At 34.5% G+C, this 19,904-nt stretch overlaps 1 protein-coding gene and 1 long non-coding RNA gene across 2 annotated transcripts in view; one reads left to right on the top strand and one right to left on the bottom strand.

Moving 5' to 3' along the window:
* The window catches only part of CARPA (Carbonic anhydrase-related protein A), a 149,879-nt gene that overhangs the window by 34,360 nt on the left and 95,615 nt on the right, over positions 1-19,904 (top strand). The window contains exon 2 of the mRNA XM_069051210.1: positions 5,842-5,889. Coding sequence (XP_068907311.1) covers positions 5,842-5,889 — 48 coding nt within the window. The remainder of the gene's footprint in view (positions 1-5,841; positions 5,890-19,904) is intronic.
* LOC138133340 (uncharacterized) overlaps positions 1-19,904 on the bottom strand; it is an 82,500-nt gene that overhangs the window by 37,283 nt on the left and 25,313 nt on the right. The window lies entirely within an intron of this gene.

Below are 19,904 nucleotides of genomic sequence, written 5' to 3'. Positions count from 1 at the left end.
TTTTTTTAGGCCACTACGCAACGTTTTTCGCCAAAATGGCAGAAAGAAAAGTTGTTCCTTTTGATGAGTTCTATTACCAGTTAAAATTAATATACTTATTTCAGAAACATCCTGTATGTGAATAGCGATATTATGTATTTTTTCAAATTGGTTTATTAATGTCGTATCGTAATAAGCAAATGAATATTACAAAATAAGAAAAAGATATAAAAACTATTAGAAATGGTGGATGCGCTGGGTTAAAGTCTTCTAGCTAATTTTAATTTTTATTTACTGAAAAGTGTTGACAAAACTTGAGTGAGATGTTATTAGGAGGTGACTGGTGAACATTCGGTAAATCGTAGAGTGAAAGATTGTCTTTCGGTCTGTCAGGAAAACTTTCGGATATAATTTCCATAAGAGACATGTTTTACTGCGTTAGCCGGCGAACGGGCGGTCCTCCGGAGACGGTAAATTCGCCCGTTCAATACTGTTTGGAGTTTTATTTAACTGTATAACTTTTCAATTTCCCATTGCGCATCGCATTGTATATAGTATACATTTTGTCACTAGCTGTACGTATTTGAATTTCAAATTGAAATCAAATATTCAGGAACCGTACATGTCTGGTTGACATTCCTGTTAAAACATTTATTTCACAGCTTTCAACAGCCATGATTTGATGGAGCACGTCGATTGACCCAGATCCAATCATAAAATTCGTTGTTCAGACTTGTCTGAGGGGTTTTCTCGATGACTGGGGGGATGCAGCCGCTCTGGCGCCACTGTCGCAACTAAAATCATTTGTTTTGATAGTTTTTGCGAGCGTCGCGGCGCCGAATCTATTCTGAGGATGCGTCTGGCGCCGGCGAGTCCAGGATCGGACTGTTTAAAATATTTCAGGAACGACTGACGAGGGAGGGAGTGGTGAGCGGGGCTTTGTTGTTTGGAGCACAGATTGGGAGAAATGCGAAGCAAATAGAGTCGAGGGCCATATCAAAGGAGTCACAATGATTCGAGGATGACGTAAAGAAAAGACGATCGATCAGGCTTCTTCCATCTTAAATCCAATTCAATTATAGACTGATAAGATCGGCTGGAAAAATTAGAAGAGGCATTTTCAACCGACTCCAAATTTATCTCCTTAATCCGCCTGAAATGGCCCTCGATCTTTTCACGACCGCTTACGTAATTTTATTATTTATTTATAAATACAATTTACATATACGCATTTTCATCCGAAATTCGCTCTATTTCTAGATCAATCACCAATCACTCGTTAATCATTCCATATAAACAGTAATAACGAATTGCAGAATTTCATACATTTATGATTAGGATTACTAATTGCTCGCTAACGGTGTATTTTAACGCAACTAATAACACATCGAGGTTTGGCAATTTACAGATAACATTTTAGAAAAAGAAAAATTTCCAATGGATAATATGTTACAAGAAAATCTCAAGTAATAAAAACACAACAACATACCTATTTTAAATAACAGTAAAAAGGTATTTAATAAAAAATGTTAAACTTTCTATGTAGGTTTCCGAATAGTTAATGCCAAATTTAGAATCGCTCTGAAGAAGTTAGTAGTATGGTTATGAAACGTCAGCATTCCTTCCTGTTCCAGCAAATGTACAGAATTGTAGGAAACTTAGTGGAGCGCATTAAGCCATATTTACTTAATTTTTGGTGAAAAGTGATTTTCTGAAGGTGAAATTTATAATTCTTCAATAATGCTTGAGTTGCTCTTCGGTGAAACGAAATGAATTCGGATTTGCGAAGTCAAGTTCAAGGAAATTGTTCTTTTAATACTAATCAAATTAAATGTTACGTAATAACTAAAGTTAAAGCTAAGATTATTTTTAAAAAATAGAGGTTACTTCAGAAATTTAAATGTAAAACTATAATTAAAATTATGTCTACAACGTATATTTTATAATTATAAATTTAATCATTTAAAATCCACTTGGCGAAACAAATAGTATATTATGTTATGAGGAGCAAAAATGAAGTTTTATGTGCTGCGGCTGGTAGATTGGCTGCCGAACGCAGTGAGGCAGACAAACCAGCCAAACCACATAAAACCATTTTTGCTCCAAATAACATATACTATTTTATTTTCAAACGCAATAAAACCATAAAACGAACACCATTAGAACGCAATTTTAGTGATTTAAATTATTAATAAGTATTGTGTAATTATTCATGATAAATCGTAATACCTAATACAATTTGTCACAATAAATATTAATAAATGATTTCGCTGAACTCTTTGATTTTTGTAGTTGATGTGATTTGGCACATAAAATAGTCTATGTATAATCCTAGAAATTCTACCTAAAAGGGCCGTTACCTCCCCCCTTTCAATTGTAAATTTAGTTTAAGCCTGTCCACCTTTTACCAACATTCGAGATCTGTACCTCAGCCAGCACACTTCGAACGGAGTGAGCTGGTAAAACGTTAATAAATTGTTATTATTATTAACAAGTCTTTATTCAAAAACATTCGACCTCACCGGGTCAAACAGTCTATTTTGCTATTTTATGTGTTTAATCACATAAAATGACACTTTTACCTTGTCATTTGAGTGACACAGTTTGTCACTTTTATGACGTTTGAAAATAAAATATTTTAAGTAACTATTTAGAATAAATAATTCGCAAATTTTTTTAGTGTCAAGGCCACAAAACATTTGCGAATCAATTCATGAAAACTTATTATTTATCATTTCACTTCTTGATTAAAATGAGATAATTCACCAGTACCTAAATTAGTAGATTATATCACCAAGAGTAGAAGTGATTCTTTTTGTGCAGTCCAGAAAATGAAGACCGAGACTAAGTCGAGGTCACCAACTGGGTGAACATACCTGATATTTTAACCTTAACTTAATCTTCAAATAAATTCGGAATTAGGGTAGGCTGTGATTTATATACTGAGATCGAAAAAAAAATAGAGTTGGCTGTGACCAAAAATTTCAGTTGGCAATTCGTTAAGATTTCAATTATCAGATATCACTCTTAAAAGTTTGGTTAATGATTTTGAGAACGTTGAAATCTTGATTTTCATAAAGGTGTGAATTATGTGTGACTTGTCGGTTGTAAAAGAATTTCCTCAGCTAGTGCAATGAAACAATGAGATTTAAAACTCCCGCGTCTTTATTCAACGGTGAGCACGCAGCTTGTTTATAAATCGATCCAACGATCAATATTCAGAGAGGTTATCTTATGGGGGCTCTTATTGTCAAGGATGCACAACAGACACACGATAGGGAAAAACGTGCAAATCTTTTTTAAGGATAAGCTGAACTGTACCAGATGATAGGTTAGCTTCTTGGGTTTATCTCCGGATGGATTTATTTGGGGTCTCTGCAATTCTTTGTTCAATCTCTTCAATATTTTCAGCTGTTCTTTTTGTCGGTCGTCCATTCCCTTTTTTTCGCAGAACACTACCTATTTCGAAAAACATGTTTACGCATTTGTAAACTTTCTGGGTAAGTTGTTGGTAAGTGCCTTGAAAATCCGGAAACTTTTGTTGACATTCCTCAAAAACTCGAGGTGTCGAATAGGACCATTCGCCGTTGTCAAGTCTTCTCCATTTCTGAAGTAACACTGCCCAATGAAATTTTCTTGCTCTAAAGTGAACATAATATTGTAATAGCAAATTTTAATTGTCATAATAATAATACGTGTAGCCAAGTGAAGCGTATTACTCACGGCCTTGTCGATTTTTTTTATTTTCGATCGCACGATCTTTTGTCTGTTAACGGTTGGTAGAATTTTTAGCACTAACAGTTGTCAATAGTTTTATGTCACGATCGTCGATCAGTATAAACACGTGTTCTGTGCTGTCAAATGTCACTGTCAATTTTTCTATACTATTAGACTTTAACTGGTCAATCGTAGAACCTGCTTCATGTTTTCTTGTTTGAACAATTCTGAAGTGTACACTGTATGCACATAATATCCCAGTGAAAGCTCTGGACCAGTTTTAAGCACTTGAGATGGAGACGTAAATTCGCCTAATATGTGCTTCATTCCTGTTTACTACACCACCCTCATAAAATAAAATAGTAAATATGAATGTACTTAACACAGTTCTATTACTTTCACAATAAAGAATGAACCTCCTTCCTAATAAGATATAATGTCGCGCGTTCAAATGAAATCCTGGGCTGAGTAGGCGTTGGAAAAATTAAACCGTTGAGAACAGTGTAAAGTTTGAATTTCCCGCCGTTTGACATGAAAGACATTTGTTTATGTTTAATCGGTACATAATTGAACATGTTTGTTTTCAGCAAAGGGTTCCCTTAGATATTTATTCTAGTTTTAATGTAAAACATTGAAAAGAGAGAAAAAAAGAAAAAAATGTTTGGCTTTAAATTTTAGGTTAGCTGTCAACATACGCCAATTAATCTACGCTTTAAAAAAGCACAACAATTGACGGTGTCCAACGCTTTCCCAGCCCAAGATTTCATTTGAACGCGCGATATGATAATACATAATTCAATATGAAGAAATCTCTTTTAAGCTTCAAATAAACATTCTCACTAAAAATTAATATTCTTGGTATTTCCCAGAACATGTAAGAGTTTACTTAAAAGTTATAGCCACTTTAAAGAAAACTATATGAAAATTCTATTTAACAGTAAGTAATCATGTATGTAAATAAAGTGGTTCTTGCAGATTAGACTCGTTTCCGATTTTCTGCATGTCGGAAAAATTAAGGTTGGTATTTATTGTTACATAAAACCTTCAACTACGCTAACGGCTTAATGAAGCGAACAACCGAATGTTGTTTTTATTTATCTCATTCGTCATTAGGTGAAGGCAAAGAACGCTTGTCCATTAACTCGTTTGAAAATAATTTACACTATTGTTCGTGAAATAGTTGGCAAGTTTTATTTTAAACGAAAAATAACACTTTAAGCAAAGTTAGTTTATTCGAGGGTAGTCCAGGCGTAGATGATGTTATTCGAGGGTAAAATGCGCAGATTTATTTGCCCTCCAAGTCCGCTTTTTCAATCAGTATTTTTCTATCAAATTAGCCTGATAAATACTTGATTGAGTGTATTTTTTACGTCGCGTTCGTATTTGATAAACTCATTGTGCTGCGTAAAAATAGCGTTTCTTTTTTCAAAAAACGAGCGTGGGCGGTTCGGGGGCGGGGTGAAAAAACGTTATACGGCAAATAAAAAGGCTGAAGAGGGGCTTCTCGCACGTTTCAAATACAATTTTGTAAACAATTTAGGTGGCTCTCAAGTAGATAAAAATATTTGTGAGTCGGCGAGCCCACATTTAAGCTCGTATCTGACTATCTATTGGCAAATCTCGTTCGTATTAGGGACAAGCCAATAAATACTTTTAAACGGAACATCTAAATCTGGATGTTCGCTCAAAGGGGATTTGCTCATGTTTTCGAGTGAACCGTAATAGTTGCCTTTATCGTTCGTACGAAACAGTGATAATAATTCCGTGCATTACACGGTTTGATATGAATAATGGCACGATTCCTCTTGTACGCCCCGAAATTACAACGGGCAAAACTCCTCAAACGTCTCTGGATATTCGTTGTGCCGGCGGGAGTCTGGGTTATGGCTTCTCGCTGAATTGGATTGCGCTTCTTCGACAAGGGGAAATGTGAACTAGCGTCAGCGATCTTGGCCGTCCCCATCTCTTTTCCGAACATTTCTTAATACAGCTCCTATAAATTGAATCTGTACTGTTCTTCCTTTCCCATGTGAAGACGCGACATCGACAAAACAACTCGATATTGTAATATCGCGCGCTACCCCTCTTTCACAAATGGCGCCACATTCTCCCACTAATTTACGATATATTTTTCTCCTGTTTCAGTGGGATGTGACAACTGGCAGGAATGGTGGACCTACGACGGTATTTCCGGTAAGTCTGGTTCAATTTAGACGACATACGTTTCAATCCATTCCATTCCGGAAACCAATTAAAACTACCGGCCTGGCCAGGCATCAAACCTGGTACAACTTTATAAATGTATTCCACATGAAATCGGTGTTTATTTTTTCGTTTGCTTGTCTATGCAAGCGTTTCGAAGGCTCTTGCTAACATCTTTTTACTGTCAATTTTTACAGACACGAATGAAATTAGACATTTACAAAGGAATTTGGCTGTTGCGCTGTCCGAATTTCTTTCAATCGCTAAGAAAGTGTTTAGGTAGTTTAGGTTTAGGTAGTTTGGACGGTACAATTCTTAGCCTAGCTGATGAAGGGAAGAGTTTCAATGAAATTTCACTTTTCATTTAACAATTGTATTATTCTGTAATTGTTTAGAGAAGTTACAATTACATTACAATATGTTTCTGTATCTTTCTCAACTTTCTGTTCTTGCTACATCATTGCCGGTTTCACAAGAACCAGTTTTTAAATGTTTATCTTTGATGGTGCGATTGTTTCTGTATTTTGTGTAATAAACATAAATAAAACAACTCAAAAGAAGTCAACAATTATTCTAGCAAGATGTGATGTAAATTGAAGTGCAAATTGTCAAGTTTAGAAGTCACTTAACTCCTGGGCCTTTGAATGTTGAACACAAATTATTCAGCAATATGAACAAGAAGTTAATTTGCTTTACATCGAAACAACTTTAATTTGATTTTTAGGTTATACATTAAAATTAATAAAATCATATAATTTTCATTTTTATTTGATAATATGAAGGCGATGATAAGGCAAAACATACTGCCAATTGAATACGTTCTATGCACATTGTTTATTTTTCTCTTTTAACTATCAAATAAGGTTGGAGGTTACAAATTTTGTGGAATTTCTTCCTCAACGAGAAATCTTGGCTTCGAAAAAATGATATGTATGATCTGTACAGTCAACTTTTTAATTATAGTCCGATGGGTCTAGTTCGAATCAAAAAGTCGACATGACCTGCTTCTGCTTTTGACATTTGATAGCAGTGCTACCAATATTTGAAAATTTATATTGGCAACTTGAGACAGATGTCATCAGAAATTTCAATTTTTTAGATTTTGAGTTGTGCCCTTTCGTGCTTTCTTGGTTTTTCTGCAAATTTATTCTTGCATTTTCATTTTGTTTTTCAAAAAACAATTCTTTTCAGAACTTTGCCCAATTCCAATATTATTTGCAATTACAAATTCTGCAAGTGAATCTGCCCACTTGCTGCGTAGCTTTTCATTGGTGGAAATTTCAAGTACATATAATTAAACAAAATTTTCACAAATATGATTAAAAGCTAACCTAAAAATTTGACGTCGCTAATGTAATAAACGTACAATTCGCCAAAGCGAGATGCATAGCGGGACGGGCTTAATACAATACGTCCAAGAGTTCAATAGCTTGTTTTACATTATGTTGAAAAGAGATAGCAATATAACAGTTATTCTGCTTATTAATTGATCCGTCCGACTATAATTTAAAAATGGACTTTACTAGGACACATGTATTTTTTTAAATCACTGTTAGAATAAAAACTCTGTCATAGCTGGTTTCATATTTAAAATGAATATATTACCTCAAGTAATTACTTAGTGCTTGCGCGCTATTTTCTTTTTTCCTGCAAAATTTTCACAACTACAAAATGCATTTGTGAAGTCAAAAAAAAAATCGGAAATAATTCGTGCACTTGGGAGAGGCGAAAATCTCTTGATAACAATACATTATTCTGACCAAATGAGACGCTATAATCCAGTATATCATTATAGGAGATCATTTCGCACGTGTTTATTAACTAGTACAAGGTTGGCTAGTACCTACTACTTCAGACATTTTTAGTAAAAAAAAATTAAGACACAGAGTACACTTAAGAATTTCAAAATTATAAAATCATTGAAAATTTCGAATTGTTTTCTTAGGAAATGACACTTCGTACAATTTGTTTCTCTGTGGGAGCGTAATACAGCTTCTAGACGTTTAATCCATCTCCATCCCTTAACTATCAAGAACAAATTGGAATTATAACGAGTAATAATAAAGTAAATTTAAATTTGTAATTTTGTTTTGTCACTTATTTCGCAGAAAGATTGAATGACTTCTATTCTATTTCATTAGAAAATCAGTGCTTCTAAGCTTACATTTTTCAGAAAATAAATTATTCAGAAGTAAACTATAGTGAATTCCAAAAACATCCGAACTATGAAAGTTCCGTCAAGTTGTCACACTAATTAATGACACTAGTACTTTTTAATATACTTGGTTGACTACCCTGCAGAAATACAAACCCCGCCAAATTTTTCTGACAGTGTCCATTACAATTTGTCAACAATTAAATTAATTAAAATAAAGCCAGAGGAAAGTAAGCTGTTCTAATGAGATTTTCTGGTCTTTCTATTTAATATTGCATGTTTTTTTTAATTTAAACAACCCAACAACAGCCAAAATAAATTTTGATCTGACCGAAATTTGACAGAAACATCCACATCATACAAAACCTCACAAAAAGTAAAGAATGGTACACTTTCAATTAAAAGTTGTATTTCAACTTTCAGCCGGATACATTGCGTATAATACATTTTTACAAATAGTGACACTTGACAACACGGATGTTTTTGAAATCCACTATGTATACTTTTTATTTGAAGATTTTTACAGAAAACTTGTTTATTTACAATACATCGCAGCTTTTGGAAGTCTTTTCCTTTTCGAGGATAATTGAGGGGTATATACAGGGTGTTTTTGAAATGCGTGCACAAATTTTAACCACGAGCTACTGGCTTCATGTAGAACTCGGAAAAAATATCAAAAAAATTCTGTCAAAAAATAAAATGACATTTATTTTTAAAATGTGCCGAAATTTTACCTACGAGGTTGTTTGACAACGTAGAAGACTAAAAGCAATTAAAAAAATGTAGCTCAAAAAATAAATGTCATTTTGACATAGAATTTTTTAGATATTTTTTCCGAGTTCTTCATGAAGCCAGTAGCTCGTGGTTAAAATTTCTGCACGCATTTCAAAAGCACCCTGTATATACCCCCTCCCTCCCCCTGGAATGTGTGTAACATAATATCGAGTGTTCATTTAAATTTCTCCTCAAAGTTGGCGTTGAAGAGTCGATTGTGAACGGACCATGTACACTGTTGCGTTGTTTGTGTTTTGCTCAACAGACTGACGAGTGTTGCGTTCACAATCGACTCTTCAACGGGAACCGGTGATTTCACCATTTTAAGAAACATTTCAGATAAAAAGAGAGGTGTAGACTATAAATATTATAAAATGCATCGTGCTTTTAATCTCGTTTGTTTCTCATTTGAAAGCAAGTTCAATAAGAACTTCTTACAATTTTTTTCCAGAAAAAAAAACTCAAATTTTATAGCGACCACTATTTGTGAATAAATATTAACACTCTATTTTCTTCGAGATGCGCCACTCACTCATTTCTAATATCTTTAATTATTCTCCTTTGTGGAGCTCGCCTGACCCTCTTGTTGTTCATTTTGCTGTCTCGATCCAGTGCGTTGCAGTTTCATTTTTTATCAAAGACGCAACATTCTCCATTAGGTTAAAGCATCAATTTAGAGTCGAGTGTACGTACCGTATATGCAGATACCACAAGTGAAATGCTTCCATCAACAAAAACAAGCAACATTCGTTTACAGACTCGGCTATCAATTTCGACCTAATCTACTCCAGGAACCAATTAAACTACCCACCCAACGATGTATCAAAAGCTGATAGAAATGTATAATAAATTTATTTTATACTCAACCAGTCTTGTGCGTTTATTCAAAGGAAAAAGTCTTTCTATGCGGGATGATTAAATAAGTTGTGGAGTCGGTCTAAGCAACGGAAGCACATCAGGAAATTAGTTTTTCTTTTAGAGGGACTCAATCTAGCGCAAAATTTAAAAGCGGTAAGTGGCGAAATATCGCACAGCTGATCGGCCAATATTCAAAGAGCCTCGTAAAACCGTGTAGTACGTAATAGAAACAGAAATGTTGCATGTTTAACACCACTTGAGCGAAAGTTCATTAAATATCATCAGCGGCGGTGTTGATTTCCCGCATTGCCGGGCCCACACTATAACGCACCTGGTCCACAGATCTGATTATAGTGGATTACTCTGGAACGCGTTCAGCACGTAATCATAATGATGCAAAACACGTCAAATGTCATTTACAACCTATTGACCTAGTTGGATTTCATCAAGCGTATCAAATGACGCATGCAAATTGGGCCCGGTACGCACAGATTAAAAATTACGAGGGATCATCCAACGCAAAGTTTTGCGACTTTATAATGGACCATTTAATATGCAACACTTGTAATACTGATTAATCACATTTTATATGCAGAGGGTACTTAATCACATTTTCAGACGAGACGAGAAGCTATTTGCGGTTGTGCTGCACTTTTGTACATCATCCATCATGCTCTCCTCGAGAGCCCTATTGATTCGAATTCATTACATTTTTTTCTTAATTCCGCACAAAATCCTACTGCAGAATCCACCAAGAGCCAATCTCGAATTACAGCTCAGATTAGATCAGGTTCCTTGTAACGTAACAACCCTACTGGAAAAGTCGCATTTTTCTGCCAATTCGCGTCCATTACTATTAAATATAAGTACTTTAACACATGTCACACTTCGCTTATCCTCACTGGTCCAAGAACAAAGCTTTTTCACATAATACAATTTTATAGTGATCAGAAAATTACTACTTTGATAATGAGCTAATGGTAAGAGTAATTGGTAATTTATGCAACAAGCATGAGACGCCTAGGCAAGTGCGGCAATCCCACGAGTCCCACACAATATTTTTTCAACTTTTTTCAGATTTTAGGCGAAAATACATCTAGACTTCTAAGGTCAAATTTTTTAATGCTTTAATTTATAATTCAAAAATCGCCACAAATTTAATGTATTTTTTTTTGTGCCTCGAAGGCACTAAATAAATAGTCGAGAAGCTCGAGTATTTGTAATGTTTCGTTCGACAAGGACGTTGCGTTGTAGAGCAGAAACTTGCAACTTCCACTCTTCATTTACATTATTATAAAAAGTTTAATTCAGCGATGTAGCATAATGCAGTTGAGAGATGCTTTCAGGTTAGTTATTTTCACGGTAAATTTCCACGTCCAGAACGCACTTGAAGCACGTCCTGAAAATTCAATAATTTCCCTAAATAGTTTCGCGAGCAAAAATATGTTGACTTAATTACACAGGAAACTGTAAATTACAGCTGGGACCCTTGGAATTGCAAAAATTATAATTGCACCGGAGTGATGGAAGTGTTGAGGTCAAAATGTAAAATTAATAAGAGTTATGTAAGGGTTGTCTGGAATCTAAATTAGTCACATAAAAATGGGAAAGCTCGGTTTAGAAGGTGAAAATTGTAGTTAATTACGATCCAGGTGTTCGCAGGAATAAAGGGGATTAAAACATATTTGTGTGTTTTCTGAATTATGGATCACAAAATAAATTTGCCAAACGGCGTTCCATGTTTTTGTTCCATACAGTAAATACAGTTGTTGTTAGTGGTGCAAATCACTCAGGTCTTATAATTTCAACAAATCTTGTTAATTCAGTATAAAAGCTCCATTAAGTACGATAATTTAATTTTGCAAAATCTTAACGGAAATTGATAAAAAGCTTCAATATTTTAACTAAAATCTCAATGAAAAAATTCGATTGGATCATTTTATTATTGACTGGGGTAGTTTCCCGCTGCTTGATAGTGTTAAGAAAGAAATTCCGGTAAAGTGAAGATTCTAGAAATTTGTAGGATTGACTGTTGTAGGATTGGATCGACTTTTTGGTGACAGATCTAGAATGTAGGTGAATGTTTTGTTTGGTTCCGTTTTGCGAATCGATATTTTTCCTGAAGATGTGGCAACGCGAGATGGATTCGTCTTGGTAAAAAATTCCATTATAAGGAACCCTCTTATTTGGCGGAGGCGGCGTCCAGTACGTGGCTTTCTGCAAAGCTGCGGCCTTTTCTTGCTGCCACCTGCTAAGCCGGCGCTGATATCTTTTATAGCCTCTCATCGAATTATTGAATTGGGAGTTCTTTTTATTTGATTTTTCTCTGTCCGTTACTGTACAGATTAGATAGAACGTACTTAAGGGAGAAAGTGGAAGGAAGAGGAAACGCAAAAAAAGCAAAATTTTTATTGTGCGTTGCGCTCCATCCTGAAAACTATGTTAAAATGAAATCGCTTATGGTTGATGTGGGTTCGTGTACGGCAAAGTCACTTAGCTGCCATGAAAAGTGGGCCTTATGTAACGTCGACCATGCTTGACGTTCCTTTCGGATTCCTGACGTTCCTGCTGCATGATATAACCTCATGTATGACCGGCATGCGGTGCATATCGCAGGGCTTTCCCATCTCCAAGGGCAATTACCAAAACCCCGCCCGGACCATCGCCCATGACCTCGAGGTTTTTAATTTCCGGTAGTAAACGGAAACTCGAATCAAAGCTCGAGATTAAGCGCGAAATTTTATTTACGTTACAAGTATAAACCTCGGGGGGAAAAATCAATAAGGACGAAACGAAGATATTAATTAAACGAAAACAACTTTTTAGGCGAACTGTCGACGGACTTTTTTTACATTCGCTGCGACAAAAATCAAAATAACTTCTTTGCCATCCCGGGACGTTGCGAAGCAACTGACTAGCGCTTTCTCCTAAACCGTAAAATTGTCTCGTCGATTATAACCTGCAGCAAACAACAAAAATACTTAAACTTTACAACTTTATGTTTATTATCTTTACGTGCTGTGCCACTAGGATTATCTATAAACTTAAACTGCACTCATCACAGTTGCGCTAGACGATCAAATTCGATAAGAAAAGGCTCTCCACTAAGAAGTTTATCATCTCAATCTGCACCACCTGCAAACCTATTTTACCGAATATTTAAACATTCCGTAATATTCTGATTTCAAAATTACTTTCTACGAGTACAATTAGACCAACAAGATGCAAATTTAATGCCTTGTAGCTTGGTCGGTGCCCACGTTATGAAAAAGGAAAGTTTATTCTGATAAATACATTGTTAAACAGCGAGTCAACTATATTATCGGCAAGTTGTTGATATAGTGGAAAACTTTTAGGGAGGGAAAGTAACTGATAATGAGAAAGGAACCCAATAAACGGAGCCAGCTTTAAAGTAGATCTGAAGGCACGATTTCCGATTCAAATCGAAAAGATTTAAAAGATACCCCTTTTTCTAGCAAGATAAAGAAATAAATGTACGAAAATAGAAACGACATTTTGCAAAAAACCTTTGCTTCTAATGGTACCGTAACGTCATTTAAATTTATTAAAGTAAGCTATGACTTTTAAATTAGATTGGCAACACTGTTGTGTTGTTTCAATTTAAAAGAAACACTAGAAAATAATACAGTTTTATTGACAATCATAGAAAATGTTCAAATTGTTCTCCCTCGGGTTGGATGCAACTGTTAATTCGCCGCTTCATATTTTGTATTGAATTTTGAAGCGTCATTTTGACAATTCAAATCAAGTTGTCGACAGTGTTGCCAATCTAATTTAAAAGTCATAGCCTACTTTAATTATAAATTTAAATGATCTCACGGTAGTTAAACACCGTTTACGTTGTTTTGGCATGATGGGAGGCCAGGATTTATTTTTTTAACGTTGGACACACTGTCAGTGCCTAGTTAGGCACCGGACCTATCCTATCCGGACCTATCAAAATGAACATAACACGTTGCTAAATTTCCCGCGATGTCTGAGTATTTTTCTATTGCAAACTAGTAAAACTGACAACGATACACTAGACATTGACGCTATTTATAACCTCAAACTTAGAAAAACATAACCTAATTCAACAGATAGCTTTACTACAAAATTAAATGCAAAATTTCCATGGCCTCCCATTATGCCAAAACAACGTGAATGCATTTTAAATAAACAGAATATCAGCAGCATAAAAAACTTGTTTGAAACCTTGAAGACAAGATATTTTACAAACGTCAAACGTTTGCGATCAGGTAACTAATTATAAACTGTATTATATCTTTTTCCCACTAAACTTTTAATTAGATAAAAGTTATTGATAACTAATCCATAGAATGTGGTCTAGTAAGGGAAACTTTTTAACTGGATTGATTATAAAGTCTAACGATTTACTGAACATGTTTTCAAATAAATTTAATGATCTAACGGACGAAGATCTATAAATCATCTTTCCATGTATCTACGTTACTGATATTCAGCAAAGTTTAAGAAATTATTATAGTGTTGGTTTCGTTTCAAAATGAACCCACATTAAATTTAGTAAACTGGCAGCTAAAGCCTAAAAATAATCGTTTCAAACACTCACGTATTATAACTTCAAAATGGCTGGTGTTAGGACTGGAATAATTTAATTTAACATTGTAACCAACCATTTTCTTTACCTTTCGTAAAGATATTTTAATTTTTTTGTATAAAACAACATTTACTTAAATCTCGAAAGGTAAATGTTTGATTGTGTCAATTATTGGTACTACATTCACACTTTCACCAACATTATTGGAAAAAGAACAGATTATAAAGAAATTCTGTTCCAAAATACCAAATATTTGTATTTGCAACGACATATATCAGATATTTTTCAAACCAGCTTTGAAACTTTAAAAACATCTTGTCAAGCGCCTAAAATTTTATGTCTCTTTGTGATATCAATTTTCAATGAAGAATCAATTAAAAAGGAATTACTTGCTTTGCCTTTCTCATGCACACAACGAAATAATTTTCAAGTCAATAATATCAACATAATGATACGAGATTTTTTTCTCCTTACATATTTTTTGAGAGTCGTTTTACTCTTTTCGTCCTGGAAAGTGTCTAAATGAAAGCTGAAAGCAAATGCCATCCCAATTTACAAGAAAGGTGGTAAGACGTCGAGAATTATAAACATGAAAGCCCAGCGTGTGTTTTGTGCAATATCATAGAAGAAATAATAAACGCAATACTTTTATATTTTTCTATATACAAGACAGTAGTTGCTGCCAATCAACACGGTATGATCCTGTAGTCAGTTGTCCTTGATCCTATATTATGGGCATCATACATAGCCTCTTCAGAAACCTTCACCTGTGTAGGGGTGTTGGATTTTCTCATGGGTTATGAGTCATATCTGTGCAAACGACGAATATCAGTCTCAAGTAGGCGCTACAAACTGACAGGAAAACATTTTCATTCATTACTTATGCAGCTTCGTCTCTTTCTCGTCTATTTGCATGATTGCATGTAAAGTAGTCGACGTTTTCAGTTTTCATTTAGAGATTTTTCACTGGTTTACCGCTACGCTTTAGCGCAGATATTGACAAGGCCACAGCCCATGAGAGAATCCAACACCTTTACCTAGGAAGAAGTCAATACTAGCTTGATGAAAAAAAGATGAAGTCAGCAAACTCCATCCTTTGGGAAAAATATTTGTCGTGCTTTGTAATACACCTTGTCAGAACATATAAAACAAATCTTATTTAGCCTTTCAAAGATTTTCATCCATCTAGTTCTCCGCTGGCAAATAATTTGAACTTCCAATTACGTTGAATTAATTAAAATTAAAACTACAAGAACACCTAATAAGTAATAAATCGTTTCTTTTTAAACAATGGGGAATTTAATACTTAAAATTGTCTTGGGAGACTTTACACTTCATATACATAAAATCTTGTCACTTTTGTGTATTCTCCTCAATTATTAATAACAATAATAATAAATTTCGTGTTCAAGATATTTTTAATTTTTAGATTAATGTATGCAGTTTGTGTCGAGTTTGCTGTATTAAATATGCAACAGTAGTTTTGATTGTTGAACTAATTTACTAAATATAATTCCATAAATAATTATTTTCGTTGTAATTTGCACAGACAAGTTATATGTTTGCAGTTAACACATTTTACATAACCTATTAGCTTCTGCGGTATCAGTTGCAGCACAACAATGTGAATTAATTTTATAAATTAATTGCAATACAGGAAATGTGGTTGCGGCAAATAATTTTTTGATTTCATTAAATTTGTTATGGCGTGCAATAAATATCGTAAAAGGTATACCTAGTTGTGTTCTTGGGGTCATTATTAATAAACAATGCTTAGGAAGTGAAGTAATTTGGGGGGAGTACAATAACGCTTTATTCCATTAAATAGGAATCAGAGAGCGAGAAAGCGGACAGTCGAACACAAACAAATAAATTAATAGTGCACGAGTTTATAAAAGTTTAGCAGGATTGTGGGGTAAACGCAAGGAAAAAGAATCAAGAATAAACTTCTGACAGAAGTGAAACAATAAAAAATGTAGTACAGGTCGCGTCCGTACCTAAGTATATGGGGAATAGCAGCCGCATCCTGCTTCTAACTGAATATACCGTCTCAGGAGACCAACAAACGTTTTGTTTGTGTCAATCGATAATTGCATAGAAACTTTTAAAATCTAATTAAGGAAGCAATATAGTCATAAAGGAAAATGACGGTAAAACTGTTCCCATCAATAATTCAGCCAACACGTATACCTCGGAAGGTCCGACGTTCCTCAGATTACCAAAAATTTTGTTTGGCAATAAAATGAATTATTTAGACGCTTGATATCCTCCAAGGCCTAAATTTAAGTCAAACATTGACGGAGCAACTCTCCCGACACTTCCTTCCGCGTTTTGTTCCCGAAAGAAAAGGCGCATTTTTAAATACTCTTCCTGAAAGCACCGAAAACCACTCAACTTTTCCTAATCATAATTTCCTCATTCGTTTTTTCGGCGGAAGTGAGTGCAACTAGGAAATTTGTGCAAAAGACACACTTCGCGAATCGTTTGAACTTCCTTAATCAATTTGTGCAACGGTTGACTCAAGCGAAGCCGTTTCTTTTCTTTTTGGCGAGGGATGTGATCAATATAATTAAAGGAAATTGTGTTACGGAAAAGAGATGATTTCGTTTGCAATTCGGTACCAGCTTTTCAGGATGGGATTAAAAATTCAGGATAAAAATAAATTAAAGCCGTTGAAATCTTACCAATTACGTTGAGCGTTGATTACAAGAACGTCGATTATCTGAAACGTCCATTATCCTAACAAGTCTACAAACGTGTGCAGTTAATTCAACTAGCGGTTGCTGATGAGATTCAGGATTGACGCAACTGCATTTTGTGTTTTTGCAAATGCTTGCTTCGCTCATTTTTTATTCGAATATAGTGCAAAGTCTGCAGACGATCTCAAAACTGTTTCAGTTTTAAGCAGATTATGTTCGTTAGTTCCGCAAGAAATTTTCTGTTAAGTTTAAAGAAAAATTTGATAACTTTGACGATGTAAACTATTTACAGAATTTCCACAAACGTAAAATGATTCCTCCAGATTTATCTGTATATTTTGGAATCAATACAGTGACGGATAGAGGTGAAAAACTAGTTGGAAAGAAAAAGCATAAAAGTGTTTGTTATTGGAGAAACTACTCAGCAGAACTAAAAAGAAAACATGATTTGACAAAGAGAAAGTTAGTTGGACTACACAAAGCAAAAGCAAAAAAGATGCTGTACGTTAACAAAACAACATGCAGTAAAAATAAATAATGCCACACTATCTGAGTGACTTCACTTATATCGCGCGTTCAAATGAAATCCTGGGCTGAGTAGGCGCTGGAAAAATTAAACCGTTTAGAACAGTGTAAAGGTTGAATTTCCCGCCGTTTGACACGAATGACATTTGTTTATGTTTAATCGACACATGACTGAATATATTTGTTTTGAGCAAAGCCTGCCCTTAGATATTTGCTTCGAGAATAGGAATCGTTAAGTTATTCTATTTTTAATGTAAAACGTTGCAAAGAAAGAAAAAAAAGAAAAATTCTTTGGCTCTAAATTTTAGGTTCGCAGCCCAGGATTTCATTTGAACGCGCGATATTATATCGTGTGTTCATTTAAATTTATCTTCAAGTCGATTGTGAACGCATCATGAATCAGCTGTTTAAATCTAACCTCACTTCTTGTGTTGTTTGTGTTTTTAATCTGCAGACGGGCGAGTGGTGCGTTCACAATCAACTTTTCAACTCCAACTTTGAGGAGAAATTTAAATGAACGCCTTATATTTTTGAAAAAATAATTAGGACGTATTTCGTTACCAATGAACCAAAACTGAAAAAAATCTGAAACTCCTTTTTTAAGCATACCTCAAAATTTTCCGTGGATTTGAAAGTAATCTCATTATAATATTTTACACTGCTTAATAATCCTTCTGATTTTAGTTTTCTGCAAAATTTATAACTCTTTTCATGCTTTATTGAAACTCCTAAACATACGATTTACTACTCTCAGTAGAAAACTGGATGAAAAATTGTAAGATGAATTTGGCTGGATTAATACCTCTGGCTATTTGCTACGAAATGATGTATTGATAAATTTTGCACGTTCAAAGTAAACAAATCTCATCCATCCGCTAAAGATGAAAATGAGTTTTTTACGTTAAGTAAATCTGGAAGTTTTTTGAAGTTGTTTGAAGGAAAATTATGTTGTTTGACGATGCTTCATGGCTGACTCTAAATAAATAAAAATATCGTGAAACGTGTGTACTTACTACTCCTTCAACCCTCACCGTATTCCACCTTTATCACTTGCGACATAAATTTTCTTGATTTGGCGAGTATTTCTAAACTGTAGTAAAATCCGTGATGCTTTAAAATATCGTCATAAAACTTTGAAAATGTATTTTCACGTTGGTCGACTTTTGAATTCAACTTTTGTAGTAGGTGTCACTTGTCACACATTTCAATGAAAGACCGAACAAAGTCTTGCCCCAAAAATTAACACTGTATATAGATATTAACGTAAGATAAAATCTGGTGATGGACGTGCTTAAAAATAGGGTCAGACAAAGTAACATTGTGCCAATGTGCGGTTAAGTTTGCCACATTGCAGGCTCTCCGGAAATTGATTTTCCCCACGAAGTGCGGTCACACAGGAGTTGGACCACATGTGCACTGTCCATGATACACTGTTCTTATTCAATAAACAACATTTCTACGCTCGGGTTACTCCAATGTCTTTAAATAAACAAGTTTTTTCTGATGACAGTAAATAAACCAGACTCTCCTTTCCTGCTGGTGTGGTGCTGTCGCAGGAATGGCGCGCGGTCTTCATTCATTTTTTTTATGGTTGCTGCTGGACTGTAAAAGGGACAATTTCAGATTTACATTGCGGTCAAGTTCGCAACTAAAATCCGGTTACTGTTTTTGTTAACATATGACACAAATTCTGCCAGAATTTTTTGAGAAAAAAATCGATCAGTCAGAGTTGAATAGAGTGGAAAGGAAATATTACAAATTGTTGAAACGTATTTTTCTTGATGTTTATGTTATTATAACAGGTGTTCAATTGGAAAATTCATCGAATTGGCTTTGATCTTTGTCGCTATCTTTGTGTAACCAATGCAACACCTGTCACGGAGACACAATTTTAAAGTTCTATGTTATGGTAATAAGCTAATAAGTTGCAGAATAGTACCTTCTAGTAAGTAAGGACCGAAAACAGAAAAGTGATTAAAGAAAAAATTTAAATTTTTTTGGTACCTACTTGGTGATCATTATTGATGAAAAATGAAAACAACACTTTGCAATTTTTATTGATGAGTATTTATGATCATCACCTCTACAATAGTTAGTTAAGCTGCAATCTTGTTAGTCTTGCTTCAAATCAGATGTTATGGAACGTTATTTAAAACAATCTTGGCAATTACTTCAAAGCGGATCTAGAGCTACAGTTGAAAGTATTGTAAAACTTCCCCCTATTATTTTGTTGATATAAAGTTCCTTATTTAATTTGCAATTCTGTTATCGATTAATACTTATCATTTATTTTAAAAAAATCCATATTTCTCGTCAAAAAAGAAAACTTATAAAATTACTAATGGATTTCAGTTGACAAAATGGCCTTTAGAAGTTTTTTCAAATCAAGAACCTCGTAAGCTGCTTCGAATTCGCA

This window comes from Tenebrio molitor, chromosome 6 (assembly GCF_963966145.1).
Source record: "Tenebrio molitor chromosome 6, icTenMoli1.1, whole genome shotgun sequence".
Taxonomy (NCBI): domain Eukaryota; kingdom Metazoa; phylum Arthropoda; class Insecta; order Coleoptera; family Tenebrionidae; genus Tenebrio; species Tenebrio molitor.
This window is presented reverse-complemented; position numbering and strand designations above follow the sequence as displayed.